Source organism: Lethenteron reissneri, chromosome 62 (assembly GCF_015708825.2).
Source record: "Lethenteron reissneri isolate LAM-NWPU_2019-01 chromosome 62, ASM1570882v1, whole genome shotgun sequence".
Taxonomy (NCBI): Eukaryota; Metazoa; Chordata; class Hyperoartia; order Petromyzontiformes; family Petromyzontidae; genus Lethenteron; species Lethenteron reissneri.
In genome coordinates, this window is record NC_083840.1 from 2,474,673 (window position 1) to 2,489,830 (window position 15,158).

General features: G+C 54.2%; 1 protein-coding gene across 6 annotated transcripts in view; it reads right to left on the bottom strand.

Annotated features, from left to right (window-relative positions):
- The window catches only part of LOC133358481 (POU domain, class 2, transcription factor 1-like), a 140,548-nt gene that overhangs the window by 13,117 nt on the left and 112,273 nt on the right, over nucleotides 1-15,158 (bottom strand). For all 6 annotated transcript variants that reach the window (XM_061576807.1, XM_061576804.1, XM_061576805.1 and 3 more), the window contains exons 9-13: nucleotides 10,850-11,071; nucleotides 10,503-10,644; nucleotides 8,335-8,480; nucleotides 6,349-6,501; nucleotides 3,698-3,794 (exon numbers count right to left, since the gene is read on the bottom strand). In XM_061576807.1, the coding sequence (XP_061432791.1) occupies nucleotides 3,698-3,794; nucleotides 6,349-6,501; nucleotides 8,335-8,480; nucleotides 10,503-10,644; nucleotides 10,850-11,071 (760 nt within the window). The remainder of the gene's footprint in view (nucleotides 1-3,697; nucleotides 3,795-6,348; nucleotides 6,502-8,334; nucleotides 8,481-10,502; nucleotides 10,645-10,849; nucleotides 11,072-15,158) is intronic.

The following is a 15,158-nucleotide window of genomic DNA, read 5'->3' on the forward strand; positions in this document are numbered from 1 at the left end:
CCGACTCTCTGTGTTGTATTGCATTATATTTCTAAGTTTACTCGGCTTGTTTTCTCATTCATTTGTACCTGATGATGGTTGTTTGTGTTGCAATCGAAACGTCGCATTCTATTATTATTTAATTTCTTTCTACGTGACTTTACCAAAAGAACCAAAGAGTAATTCCTGCAGTCACGAAAGCATCGAATCTAGTTAGTTTATAGCTTAGTTTTTAGTGTATTGGGAAAACTTGGCAACTTGGCAACTCACGGGCAAACAAGTGGAATAAAAACAATTCGCCCCCCTTCATATCCATCCCTCGATGTATTTTTCCATGAAAAGGACTCATCAGCCACGAGTCCTTCTGGGCACGCCACAACTTCAGCGGCAATGACTCAGCGAAGGCAAACTGGGGAGCAGTGTCAACAGTCAGCAGTCTCGCGGACAGCGAGGCGCGGATGAGACCAACGTCGAGACCGATGACGCGGGAGGGAGTAGGAGGGGCGACAGATGCGGTGGTGGAGCAAGGGGGAACGGGCGGGGATGGGACGGGAGGGTGATGGGGCGGTAGAGGGGGGGGGATGGGTTTGTTTGCGAGGGGTCACGTCGGGACGCCCGGGAGACTCTCTTCCTTGCTCGGTGCCGTCTAAAGTTCCCCGCGTCTCTCCACGTCTCTCTACGCTACTCCACGTCTATCTGCGCCACTCGCGACTCCGTCACCTCGTCGGTATTGCACGCGTCGTGTTTCGCTGCTGGCGCACGGATGTACAAAGTGCCGTTCCCTCTCCTCCTTCACACCCCGGCGCCGCCCGGGCTGACTGTCATCACCCTCTTCCTGCTGTCTTCTTCCCCCTTGATGAATCCCGCTCGCAGTCCTCAATATCCCCCCACTGCCCCCTCCCCCCATCACCACGTCCAGTGTGCACGCAGTATATGCGCGCATACTCATTCCGGGTGAGCGTGTGTGTTTCTGTGTATGCGTGTGTGCACATGTGTGGGCGGCGGTGGTGTAGCGGTCAGCGCTTTGCTGCGCTATGAACCCAGAAACCCAAGTTTGATTCCCGCTCACGGCCAACACCGGTGACAATTATCCGAATCGGTTCCGGGCCTCCGTTAGGTCGACTAAGCCTCAAATGTGTACTTTGTGCGGTGTGTAAACATCGCCACCGGGGAGACAAAAGCGGTCGGGCGTGGTGTTGGCAACCCACCCCCTTGTGTGCCGTGCCAGCCTTCATAGGTTGTACTCGCTAACAGCACTTGCCCCAACAGTCTGAGCAGTCTGCTCGTTAAGGGCTACACGGAGGGGGAGGGGGGCCTTTGTATTTTTGGTTCGCAATACGTCGAGAGAGCTTTCAGCAACTTCCAATAAACCACGCCGGTGGATGGGGGCGGGCGGCACGATTCCCACGGCCGCCATGGCGATCACAGGGGGGTGAGGGAGCGGTGGGGGGTGCCTGCCGGACAGACGGACGGGGCCCGGGAAACCAAGCCAGGGGGTGGGGACGGCTGGGGCAGTGACAGAGGTGGCCCAGAGGTGGCACTTTTGCCGCTCGTCACAGAGGTTCGCGGTTCGAATTCCGGCAGGCCGTCCTGCGTTAATACTGCGGTGTGTGTAGCTAGTATGTAGAACTTCTTTTGCACCATACATAGCCAACCACATTAATCGGAGGTGCGTATTGGTGGTGCATGCGATGGTGCATATTGACCGTAAAATACTACGACCACTACCACATCGCGCCGTCCGGCCGTCCGTTTCACTCGGAGTGGACATTAGAGATCACCTAACGTATTAAAACTAAAACTATTTTTTTATTTTACCAGGTAAGGCCCACTGGGCTATATCACTCTTTTTCAGAAGCGACCTGCCAACAAATGTCAGCTTAACGAAGTGGCTTAGCACGTGTAAATATATAACAACCAAATACTCTAAACGCATGATTCTATATGTGGAGGGGAAAAACCGGATGACTTGGAGAAAAATCCACGTGACCACAGGGAGAGATAACGTGCAAACTCCAAAAATACAGAACCCATGAACCTCCTGCATACGAGGCGATGTAGTTAACATATCGCCAATACAAGGAGAGTGTAGAGGGGTGGGGGTCACTACAGGAGAGTGTGTAGAGGGGTGGGGGTCACTACAGGAGTGAGTGTAGAGGGGTGGGGGTCACTACAGGACAGTGTGTAGAGGGGTGGGGGTCACTACAGGAGAGTGTGTGTAGAGGGGTGGGGGTCACTACAGGAGTGAGTGTAGAGGGGTGGGGGTCACTACAGGACAGTGTGTAGAGGGGTGGGGGTCACTACAGGAGAGTGTGTGTAGAGGGGTGGGGGTCACTACAGGACAGTGTGTAGAGGGGTGGGGGTCACTACAGGACAGTGTGTAGAGGGGTGGGGGTCACTACAGGAGTGTGTGTAGAGGGATGGGGGTCACTACAGGAATGTGTAGAGGGGTGGGGGTCACTACAGGAGTGTGTAGATGGGTGGGGGTCACTACAGGTGAGTGTGTAGAGGGGTGGGGGTCACTACAGGAGTATGTGTAGAGGGGTGGGGGTCACTACAGGAGTGTGTGTAGAGGGGTGGGGGTCACTACAGGAGTGTGTGTAGAGGGGTGGGGGTCACTACAGGAGTATGTGTAGAGGGGTGGGGGTCACTACAGGAGTCTGTAGAGGGGTGGGGGTCACTACAGGAGTGTATAGAGGGGTGGGGGTCACTACAGGAGTGTGTGTAGAGGGGTGGGGGTCACTACAGAAGTATGTGTAGAGGGGTGGGGGTCACTACAGGAGTGTGTAGAGGGGTGGGGGTCACTACAGGAGTGTGTGTAGAGAGGTGGGGGTCACTACAGGAGTGTGTAGAGGGGTGGGGGTCACTACAGGAGTGTGTAGAAGGGTGGGGGTCACTACAGGAGTGTATAGAGGGGTGGGGGTCACTACAGGAGTGTGTGTAGAGAGGTGAGGGTCACTACAGGAGTGTGTAGAGGGGTGGGGGTCACTACAGGAGTGTGTAGAGGGGTGGGGGTCACTACAGGAGTGTGTAGAGGGGTGGGGGTCACTACAGGAGTGTGTAGAAGGGTGGGGGTCACTACAGGAGTGTGTAGAGAGGTGAGGGTCACTACAGGAGTGTGTAGAAGGGTGGGGGTCACTACAGGAGTGTGTAGAGGGGTGGGGGTCACTACAGGAGTGTGTGTAGAGGGGTGGGGGTCACTACAGGAGTGTGTAGAGGGGTGGGGGTCACTACAGGAGTGTGTAGAAGGGTGGGGGTCACTACAGAAGTGTGTGTAGAGGGGTGAGGGTCACTACAGGAGTGTGTAGAGGGGTGGGGGTCACTACAGGAGTGTGTAGAAGGGTGGGGGTCACTACAGGAGTGTGTAGAAGGGTGGGGGTCACTACAGGAGTGTGTAGAGGGGTGGGGGTCACTACAGGAGTGTGTAGAAGGGTGGGGGTCACTACAGGAGTGTGTAGAAGGGTGGGGGTCACTACAGGAGTGTGTAGAAGGGTGGGGGTCACTACAGGAGTGTGTAGAAGGGTGGGGGTCACTACAGGAGTGTGTAGAAGGGTGGGGGTCACTACAGGAGTGTGTAGAGGGGTGGGGGTCACTACAGGAGTGTGTGTATAGAGGAGTGGGGGTCACTACAGGAGTGTGTGTATAGAAGGGTGGGGGTCACTACAGGAGTGTGTGTAGAGAGGAGTGGGGGGGCACTGCTTTGTAGAGGGGGGCTCACCGGAGAGTTTGAGCGTGGAGAGCGAGGGGCTGGCGGAGAGGATCACGGTCTGTGGCATGGGAGGGCTGTTTGTTACCAGACTCACGGGGCTCGTCACCTGGAGCACGCACAGACACACAACACAAACACCCCGTGTAGCCTTAACACTGTTGGGGCGAGCGCTGTTGGCGAGCAGCAGCACCTATGAAGGCCGTCACGGCACACGAGGGGGTGGGTGTGGCCAGCACGACTGGCCGCCTTCGTCTCCCCAGTGGCGATGTTTACACTCCACACCCAGGTTCTCAGAAGCCTGAGTCGACCTATGGGAGGCCCAGGACCGGGTCAAATATTCGCTGCTGTTCTTAGTCGTGAGAGGGAATCAAATTCGGGTCGCTGGGTTTGTAGTGCAGTTCGCCAACCACTGCGCCACCGATCCCCACAGACACGCACACACACATAAACACTTATATACACACACCACCTGCCATTCACCACTAAGTGGCAGTGACAACATGACAGCACGTGTGCCAGGCTAGGTGCACTTTAAGGCCACGTGAAGTGTCGAAAGCCTGCTGACAGGAGCTCACGGGACAGACCCAGGTGCCATACCCATGGCTGAGATGACTGGCAGATGCACCACCTGTGCCCCCTACTGTGCCAACTTGCTGTGTTTTAGCCACGCAGCACTCCGCTCATTTTTGTTAGTCACTCCTCTGCCCTCCGCTGTTGCTGGAGAGCGACTGCTGCCAACTGCCCAGTAGCATCCATCACGAGCCTCTCCATAGAGGCTAATCTTGACACCGCTGGTACTGGCCATTGGCAAGTCTACATCCACCTGGACCGCATCAGCCCATCTCTTCTCTAGCCCATGCCGCACTTCTTTAGCCCCCTCATATACACACACCCACACATGCAGACACTTATACAGATGCGCAAAGCTCCCTCGTATAGCCTTAACAGACTGTTGGGGCAAGTGCTGTTAGCAAGTAGCACCTGTGAAGGCCGGTACGGCACACGAGGGGGTGGGTAGCTAACACCACACCCGGCCGCCTTTGTCTCCCCAGTGGTGATGTTTACACAATGCACCATGTACTCATTTGAGGCTGAGTCGACCGAGGGGAGGCCCACGACCGGTTCAGATAATCGTTACCAGTGTTGGCCGTCAGTGGGAACCAAACTCGGGTCGCCGGGTTCCTAAAGGCAGCGGGCTGACCGTTGCACTACTGCTCCCAATACAGACATACAACAACCGCCATTCGCCACTAAGTAGCGGTGATGTCACCACCACGCTTGTGCCAGGCTATGTGCACGTTGAGGCCAAGTGAAGTGTCGAACGCCCGCTGGCAGGAGGTCACGGGGCAGACCCAGGTGCCACGAGCCGACTGAGATGACTGGCTGATGCACCACCTGTGCTCCCTACTGTGCAAACTTGCTGTGCTTTAGCCACCTGGCGCTCGGCTCATTGTTGTGAGCGTCGCTCCTCCGCCCTCGGTTGGGCGACTGCCTCCAATTGCCCAGTAGCGTACTTCACAACCCTCCTCCACAGAGGCCAATCTTGACACCGCTGGTACCAGTCATCGGCAAGTCCACTCAGCTCCACATTCTCCTGTACCACATCACTCCATCTCTTCTCTAGCCCGTGCCGCGCCCGTTTAGCCCCCTCGATCCGGCCAAACAAAAGCTGTTTAGGCATGCGGTGGCTGGGCATGCGGGCTACATGACCCAGCCAACGCAGCCTTGCCTGCCGGAGGAGCTCAACGATTGGACTTTGTCCAGATCTTTCAAGGATTTGTGAGCTCCTCACACAATCCAGCCTGGCTAAACCCAGGATGGATCGTAGGCAGGCCAGCCTCAATGTTTCTAACCAGCGAAGATGTTCCATTAGGGGGGTCCACGGGAGGGAATGACCATGGCCGAGAAGACCTGAAGCTTTGTGTGGAGCGACAGACCAGGTAGCTTCCACACAGCGTTACACAACCGATGAAAAGATAATGCCGCTCGACTGATTCGGAGTGAGACCTGGGTTGTTAAGCTGGAGCCGGTCATGAGCACACTGCCCAGGTATGGGAAACTCTCCACTCTCTCCACATCTGCCCTATCACCAATTGGGAGTTGTGGGGGTGGAGTGTATGATGGTACAAAATACCCAGGCAGGTGCTTAGTTTTGGTGGGGCTGATGGTGAGGCCCCACCTCTTAGTGGCAAGCTTCAGGTTCAGCAGCAGTGCCTCCAATTCCTTCTCTGAGTGAACAGCAATTGCCAGATCATCGGCATACATAACATGGTTGAGCAATAAGGAGCCATCCCTGGACCACACTGGGGCATCGATCAGCCTCCCATTGTATCTGTACCAGATGGAAATTCCTCCGGTACAGCTATTGAAGGCTTCACGAACTACGTGGTCGAAATAGATGTTAAATAATGTGTGAGCCAGAGGACATCCTGGTCGCACCCCAAGGTGAACAGGGAATGGCTCCGACTCCCAGCCATGTAGTTTTACCCGGGCCCGCTCACCATCATGAAGGTCCTTAATGATCGTGAGCAGAGGGACAGGGACTCCGAAAGCTCGAAGAACAGACATACGCGCACTGAGACGCATACATACAAAGACAAACAAACACACACACAGTTATGCACAGCGCACTAAACAATAATAAAAGCCGTCGTCCGCACCCCGGGGCTGTGGCTGGAGAAGGAGGACATAGAGGAGGGGTTGATTCTCTTCTCCTTCTGTCTGCGGTTGCAGAACCACACTCGCACCACCTCTTTCTCCAGGTTGAGGTGCTCGGAGATGAGGCCTATCTCGTCCGAGGTGGGCTTCGGGTTCTGAGCACACGCACGCATGAAAGCACGCACAGGTGAACACACTCAAAATGACAAGTAGCATAAACCATCATCATGCAAACTCTGGTCAACCTCGCAGCAGCGGCTTTTGGCTGGCCATCGAACAAAGACGGGCACTGTATCCGCACCCTTTAAGATGCGCTTCTGGGGCCGTCTGAAATGCTCTCTTCCTTCTAATATTAGGAAGCGACCAGAGCTATGTAAATTGAAAACTATTTCTTTAGAACTGCTTTTTGTGTGAAGTTTCTTGTCCTTCCCCTGCACCTCCCATTAGCATGGTTGGCTACGTACTGTGCAAAAGAAGCTCAACGTACAAACATACATCCCCGTATAGCCTTAACAAACGTTGATGGCAAGTGTTGTTAGTGAGCACCTATGAAGGCAAGCATGGCAGACAAGGGAGTTGGTGGCCAGCACCACGCCCAGCCACCTTTTTCTCCCGAGTGACGATGTTTATACATCGCACTAGGTTCTCATTGAAGGCTGAATCGACCTCGGCAAGGCCTGTGACCAGTTAAAATATTCACCACTGCTATTGGTCGTGAGCGGGAATCAAATTCGGGTAGCCGGGTTGGCAGCGCAGAGAGCTAACCACTACACTACCGCTCCCCACAACAAATGCAAATCACCACTAAGTGGCGGTAACGTCACCATGGTGCCTGTGCCATGCTCTGTGCACTCTGAGGCTATGCGAGGTATCGAAGGCTAGTAGCTGGCAGGAGGTCACGGGAGAGACCCAAGTGCCATGGGTTGACTGCCTGAGATGACTGGCAGATGCACGACCTGTGCTCCCCACTATGCCAACTCTGTGCGTTTGAGCCACCCGGCGCTCCGTTCGTTGTCGTGAGCGTCGCTCCTCTGCCCTCCATCATTGCTGGAGGGCGACTGCCTCCAACTGCCCAGGAGCATCCTGGGAAGTCCACTCAGCTCCACATCCACATCACACCATCTCTTCTCCAGCCCATGTGGCGCCCGTTTAACCCCCTCTATCTGGCTGAACAAAAGCTGTTTGGACATACAGTGGCTGGGTATGTGAGCTACATGACCCAGCCAATGCAGCCTCGCCCACCGGAGGAGCTCACCAATGGGACTGTATCCATATCTTTCAAGGATTTTGTGAGCTCCTCACACAATCCATCCTGGTTGAACCCAGAATGGATCGTAGGCAGGCCAGCCTAAATCTTTCTAACAGGTAAAAATGTTCTATTAGGGTGTCCACGTTTTGCACACATCGAGAAAGGAGGATATGACCGTGGCCAAGACCCGAAGCTTCATGTGGAGTGATTGACCAGGTAGCGTCCACACAGTGTTACACAGCCAATCAGAAGAAAATTCTGCTAGACTGATTCGGAATGAGACCTCTGTTGTGAAATCGAAACTGGTCAGAATCACACTGCTCAGGTGAACACAACGACAAACATCCCACGTATAGCCTTAATAAACTGTTGGGGCAGGTGCTTTTAGCGAACACCTACGAAGGTCGGCATGGCACACGAGCGGGTGGGTGGTCAACACCACACCCGGCCGCCTTTGTCTCCCCAGTGACGATGTTTAAACACCACACCAGATACTCATTTGAGGCTGAGTCGACCTTGGGGAGCACCAGGACCGGTTCAAACAATCGCCACTGGTGTTGGCCGTGAGCAGGATTCGAACTCGGGTCGCCGAGTTTGAAGCGCAGTGCGCTAACCACTGCACTACAGCTCCCCATAGGTGAACATACACACATACGTACAAGCGCGTACACAAGCGCGTACACAAGCGCGTACACAAGCGCGTACACAAGCGCGTACACAAGCGCGTACACAAGCGCACCTCGAGGAAGCTCTTCTCCAGCGCCCCGCGGATGTTGTTCTCGATGCTCGTTCTCTTCTTGCGGCGGCGTCCCCCAGCCCCCCCTCCCTGGCCCCCATCGTAGCCCCCCGAGGGACTCGACACGGCGGGGTCGCACGACATGTTCTCTGCCCACACACACGTCACACACGCACACACCATCACACATACAAGTTACAAACACGTCACACCCACACACACGACACACCATTACACACTTCACGCACATACATGTTACAAACATACGTCACACCCACACACATCACAGACACACGTCACACACACACGACACATACACGTCACACATAAACATACATGACACACGTAGACACGTCACAAGTGGCGGTGACGTCACCACGACGCTTGTGCCAGGCTATGTGCAGGAGGTCACGGGGTAGACCCAGGTGCCAAGGGTCGACTGACTGAGATGACTGAGATGACTGGCTGATACACCACCTGTGACCCCTACTGTGCCAACCTGCTGTGCTTTAGCCACTCGGCGCTCCGCTCGTTGTTGTGAGCGTCACTCCTCCACCCTCCGTTGTTGTTGGAGGGCGACTGCCTCAAACTGCCCAGCAGTGTCCTTCACGAGCCTCCTCCACAGAGGCCGATCTTGACACTGCTGGTACCAGTCATCGGCAAGTCCACTCAGCTCCACATCCTCCTGTACCACGTCACTCCATCTCTTTTCTAGCCCTGCCGCGCCCATTTAGCCACCTCTATCCGGACGAACAAAAGCTGTTTAGGCATGCGGTGACTGGGCATGCGGGCTACATGACCCAGCCAACGCAGCCTTGCCTGCCGGAGGAGCTCACCGATGGGACTTTGCACACAATCCCGCCTGGTTAAACCCAGGATGGATCGTAGGCAGGCCAGCCTCCCTCAGCATTTCGCTTGGGAGATCATCTCTGTCCGGTGCCTTTCATGGTCTCAGACTCCGGATCACCTTTAGTACTTCCTCAACAGAAGGCACCTCAGCCAGCCACTCACAGGGGGTGACTTCTTCAAATATTTGAGGCACCGCAGCCTCAGCAGGGTCATCCCCACTTTGTCCCACGATGTTTTCCATGTCGAGGGATTTCCCCTCCCCCAGGACTTCACAGAAATGCTCAGCAAATCTGCAAACCTGTTCCTGGGGGTTGAAGATTGGATCACCGTTTTTCCCCTAATGATGGTAAGAGGTGTGGCCCTGCAGGTTACTTTTTTATGGAATTAAATAGGGATTTGTGATCGCGGGCCATTGAGGCAGACTCCATCTCCTCAGCAACACAAGACCACCATCCATCCTTGCAGTGCCTCACGGCTCTCCGAACCTCCGAGCGAAGGCTGCGGCAAGCCTCCTCATTCTCTGACGTGGGATGCTGTAGACGATTAGAGTGGGCCTGTCGCTTTTTCTCAACCATCCTGAACACCTCCTCTGTCAGCCAGGGTCTCTGGGGAGGTCTGGACCGGGTACCCAAAGCAGCCATTGCAGCTGCATGAGTCACAGTCCTAAACCTCGCCCATTTACCCTTGACATCAGGAGTGGGGGATGATGCCAACCCCAGCCGCAAGCGATGATGAAATTCTCGCTTGCAACTTTCATCAGCTAGCTGAAACCAGGCCACCTTAGGCTGGAATGGGGTCCTGTGTGTACACCCACCACCGGAGTGGAAGAATGGCAGGCGCATCTTACAGATGATAAGTCGATGGTCAGAGGGCAGATGAGCTCCACGGTAGGTCCTGGTGTCAAGGACATGGGCTCGCATCCTCTGTTCCGTCACTATGTAGTCCAGCAGATGTTCTTGCTTGGACCCGGCATGCATCCATGATGTTGTGTGGATGCGCCGATGCCGGAACAGAGTGTTGGTAATTCAAGCACATGGGCTGCACAAAAATCTAGCAGCCTCCTACCGTTGTTATTGAGCTGATCTGGCCCATGCCTTCCAATCACTCCAGACCAGGTGCCAGAATCGTGACCAACTCGGGCATTGATGACTCTATCCCGAGGGGCCACTTTAGCCAGCACCTGTGACAGGTCATAGAAGGCATCCGACTCATCGGCCTTGCCTGCATCTCTCCACAGATGTTCGTCTTCGGTGGGGGCATAAGTAACCACGACCACCACTCCTCGCCACACACACAAACACCACACACGCACGCACCCTCACCTGCATCATTGAGCCACTTCTCGAGCAGTGGCTTAAGCTTGCACATGTTCTTGAAGCTCAGGTTGAGGGCCTCGAAGCGAGAGATGGTCGTCTGGCTGAAGTCGTTGCCATAGAACTTGCCCATCGCCATGCCCACGTCACCCTGCGCGGGCAGCACAACATGCCCAGTGGTCAGTACACTCTCTACACCCGCACTGCACGTGCCCACATGTTCCATGCCCCCGTGTCCCCATGTCCCATGTCCCCGTTTCTCCGTGTCCCCGTGTCTCTGTGTCCCCATGCCATCGTGTCCCCGTATCCCCATATCCCAGTGTCCTCATATTCCGTGCCGCCTTGTCCCGGTGTACCTGTGTGAAGCCCAGCTTTATGCGGCGCTGCTTGAACATTTTGGCAAACTGCTCTAGCTCCTCCAGGTCGCTGGGCTCCTCCATCGGCACCGAGCCACCCCCCTCCGCCCCGCTCCGCTTGGGGGGCCCCCCGCCGGCCTGGTGTGCAGGGGGCCCGTGGTGCGGGGGAACGCGAACCGCCCCAAGGGCCCCCCGGCCCCCCACGCCCTGGACGGACGATCCCTGCGGGAGACGCGGGGATGCAGGGAGACGCAGGGAGACGCAGGGAGACGCAGGGAGACACAGGGAGACACAGGGAGACACAGGGAGACACAAGGAGACACGGGGAGACGCAGGGAGACACAAGGAGACATGGTCAACAGAGGCACGGAGACCTCGACGGTCTACAATTCGGGTGGCAGGGTGGGAGGGTGGCAGCGGTGGCGCTGCGCTGGTGATGCTTGTGCCTCCTCACATTCAGACGGGGCCTGGATTCGATTCCTGACTCGGGCGCATTTCTGCGTGGAGTTCTCCCCTTGTTCTGCAGAGTGTGAGTGAGTGTGTGGAGTTTGTACGTTCTCCCCATGCTTTGCATGCGTTTCCTCCGGGCTTCTAGCGTTTTCCTCTCATTGTCAAAACAAACCACACGCGCACAGTGTAACTGGTATTGGCCAAAACATCCCTATGCTGAAACACGACCTACAAGACCACTCAACGTGGGATCACACGCGACAGCTGCAGCAGCAGCATCAGTGACATTGTCCCCTTCTCCTACCTGCCCAAAACTTGGCAGGACACCTGAAAAGAAAGTCTTGAGACTTGGCGAGTCTTCGTGCTCAACTAAAATAGGAACAAGCCGTGTCTCCGTTCTCATCTCATTCTACTCACCCTTCACTGCTCCCCTTTTGTTCTAGCAAAGCCAACGTCTTCTGCCAAATGTCCCCAAGTCGGCCTCCACGGGAGGTCTGCTTTCTCTTCGGGGGGGGGGGGTGGGTTAGTGGGGTGGCGGCGCGGCGGCCCGGCGGTTAAAGCCGTGTCCCCGCTCAGTGCAGAGGCTCAAGGTTTGAAACCCGGCAGGTTGCCCCTTCCCCCCAGTTAATAACCATGATTACCGTGCGTCAACCGTGAACAACTACTGCGACCGCCGCCACGCGCTGTCCCCCATCGCTCACGGCGCACTTGAAGAGTTCACGGTGACATCGTTTGAAAACGGGGACAATGCGCCGGCGTCACGAATATTTTTTTGTGCAAATTCGAAATATTATTTGCAGATTATTCAATTGGGATAATGCTCACAACAACAGCAGCGACATTGCCCCCCCCCCACCCCTCCTTATGCGAAACGGCCAGAGTTCACCTGCAAAAACAGTGGCACCTTCCCCTCCTGGCGGTCATCACCGTGGACGCCAGTCCCATGGTCAAGTGAAGGGCTCCACGGTGGCTAGGAGATGTTAACTACCTCACTCAGTACACAGGAGATTGTGGGATTGATCCTGACCCTGATGCCTCCTGTATATATGGGAATTTACGTGTCCCTCTTGAACCGTGGTCATGTGGATTCTTCTCCAGTTCCTCCAGTTTTCCCCTCCATATTTAGAATAAACATGCGCTTTGAGTATTTGGCTGCTTTAAATTTCCACGTGATGATAAGCCACTTCGTTGAGCTATCATTGGTGGCCAGGTCGCTTCTAAAAAAGAGCTGAACATCTCAATGGGCCTTACCTGCTAAAATAAAGTTTCGTTTTTGTGCGTGTGGGGAGTGGTGCAGCAGTTAGCGTGCGGCTCTACAAACCCGGCGACTCGAGTTCGATTCCCGCTCACAGAAAACACCAGTGACAATTATCTGAAACAGCTCTGTACGTAGGTACGTATGTTGAACTTCTTTCGCAACAAATGTAGCCAACCGTGCTAATCGGAGGTGATCCTGGGCCTTCCCAAGGTCGACTCAGCCTCAAATGAGTGTGTGCTATGATGTGTAAACATCGACATGAGGGAGACAAAGGTGGCCATGCGTGGTGCTGGCCACCCACCCCCTCGTGTGCCGTGCCGGCCTTCATAGCTGCTCACTAACAACACTTGCCCCAAAAGTCTGTTAAGGCTATATGGGAGGATCTATGCCTTTGCTGCACTTTCCCACAAATTAAACGGAAGTTTCCTGTAAATTGCTGAGTGCGTGGAAGCTTCTTTTGCTGCCGCCGCTGCTAAAAATGCACTCGGCTGGCCAGAAAACAGAAGTGACATTTTAATAGGGCCTTGTTAGGGTCTGCGGAAAGCTGCCCAAGCCACTCCAACACGTAAGCCTCGTAGAAAGTGTCATGTCCATCAACGGCAGAGACATCCCTCGTCAGGCAGTTGTTGCCGTGGCGCCCGTGTTCACTCAGGGAAGCCTTGCAAAGTCTCAAGACTCCTTTTTCAGGAGGGTTCTGCCAAGTGTTTCGCAGTCTGGGGGGGGGGGGCGGAGATGTTGTCGCTGCTGTTGCTGCTGCTGTTGCTGCTGCTGCTGTTGCTGCTGCTGTGTGTGATCCCACATTGAGATATTTGCAGGTGATTTTTCAGCATTGGAGAAGTTTGTTTGGCCAATAGCAGTTCCACTGCATGTTTAGCTTAAGGGGGAGCAATTGTGTAGCGGTAAGCGTGCTTCGCTACGGAGCCGGCCACCCCAGTTTAAATCCCGCTCACGGCCAACACCGGTGACAATTACTCTATGTAGCACAATTTTTGTTTCTGGGTAGTAAGTGTTATTTCGTAATTGCGTATGCCTCAAAAGTACAGAAAATGGCTATTATTCCCCACAAACTTTGCTTTTGTGACCAGGTCAGTGACATTTTGAAATTTACCTATTTTCAATGAGAAATGGGTGAATTTGTGTCGTTTCGTTCACATAAAGTCAGAAAAAAACAACATACGAATCAAAGTTAAAATGTATTTACACTAAAGTAATACAAAAATTACTGCAAAAGATTAAGAAGTGAGTAGTTTTTCGAGATTTACGATTATACTGTAAATCACTTTCACGAATCAGCCCCCAAATGTAGTCTCCCATCATGTTATACTGTCCTTGGTAGCGGCGTTCAAAGTCCAGTATATCCTGGTAGAAGCGCTCGCCTTGCTCCTCCAAGTATGCTCCCATGTTCTCCTTGAATTTATCAAAATGAGCATCAAGGATATGGACTTTGAGGGACATCCTACAGCCCATTGTGCCGTAGTTCTTCACCAGTCTCAACCAGCTCCACATAGTTTTCGACCTTGTGATTGCCCAGAAAGCCACAAACCACTGCGACAAAGCTGTTCCAAGCTGCTTTTTCCTTACTAGTGAGCTTCTTGGGGAATTCATTGCACTCCAGGATCTTCTTTATCTGTGGTCCGACGAAAACACCGGCTTTGACCTTTGCCTCAGACAGCTTAGGAAATAAGTTTTGAAGTTACTTGAAGGCTGCCGACTTCTTATCTACAGCTCTGACAAATTTTTTCATGAGGCCCAATTTGATGTGCAGTGGTGGTATCAGCACCTTCCGGGGGTCCACCAGTGGCTCCCACTTGACGTTGTTCCTCCCCACAGAGAACTCGGTCCACTGTGGTCAGTCCCGCCTATGGTATGTGCCTTGGTGTCCCTGCTGTCCCCAAGGCAAAGATAGCAGGGAAACTTGGTAAAACCGCCTTGGAGACCCATCAGGAATGCCACCATTTTGAAGTCTCCGATGACCTCCCACCCGTACTCATTATACTTCAAGGCATCCAGCAAGGTCTTGATGCTGTTGTAATCCTCTTTGAGGTGCACCGAGTGAGCCAGGGGAAGAGACGGGTACTTGTTACAATTATGGAGCAGCACGGCTCTGAGGCTCCTGGATGAGCTGTTAATGAAGAGGCGCCACTCATTCTGGTTACAGGCGATTCCCATTGCCTCGAACAGACTGGTCACATTGTGGCAGAAACAGAGCCCATCTTGACGGGTGAAGCTGAAAAAAGGTTGGTGACGCTTCCTCTGATCTGCGACTTTCATCCAACAAGTTCCACTGCTTGAGCATAGACGTCAAAAGATCGGCATTGGACTTGGTGAGACCAAGATCTCTAGTCAAGTCGTTGAGGTCTTTTTGGTTGGGGTAGTATGGGTTTCTCTCCTCTGAAATTGTCATCTGGATCTACGTCTTCCTCGCTCTCTGACGTGCTGCTCTCTTCTAAAGACGGCTGCTCTCTCTCCGGATGAGTGGGTACGGGGAGCTCATGGCAGTGTGGTACCGGGGCGATGGATGAAGGAAGGTCCGGATACGTGATAGCAGGTGCATTCCTGCCAGTCCGACGTTTGGAAGGGTCCAGCATGCAGAAGTAGCAG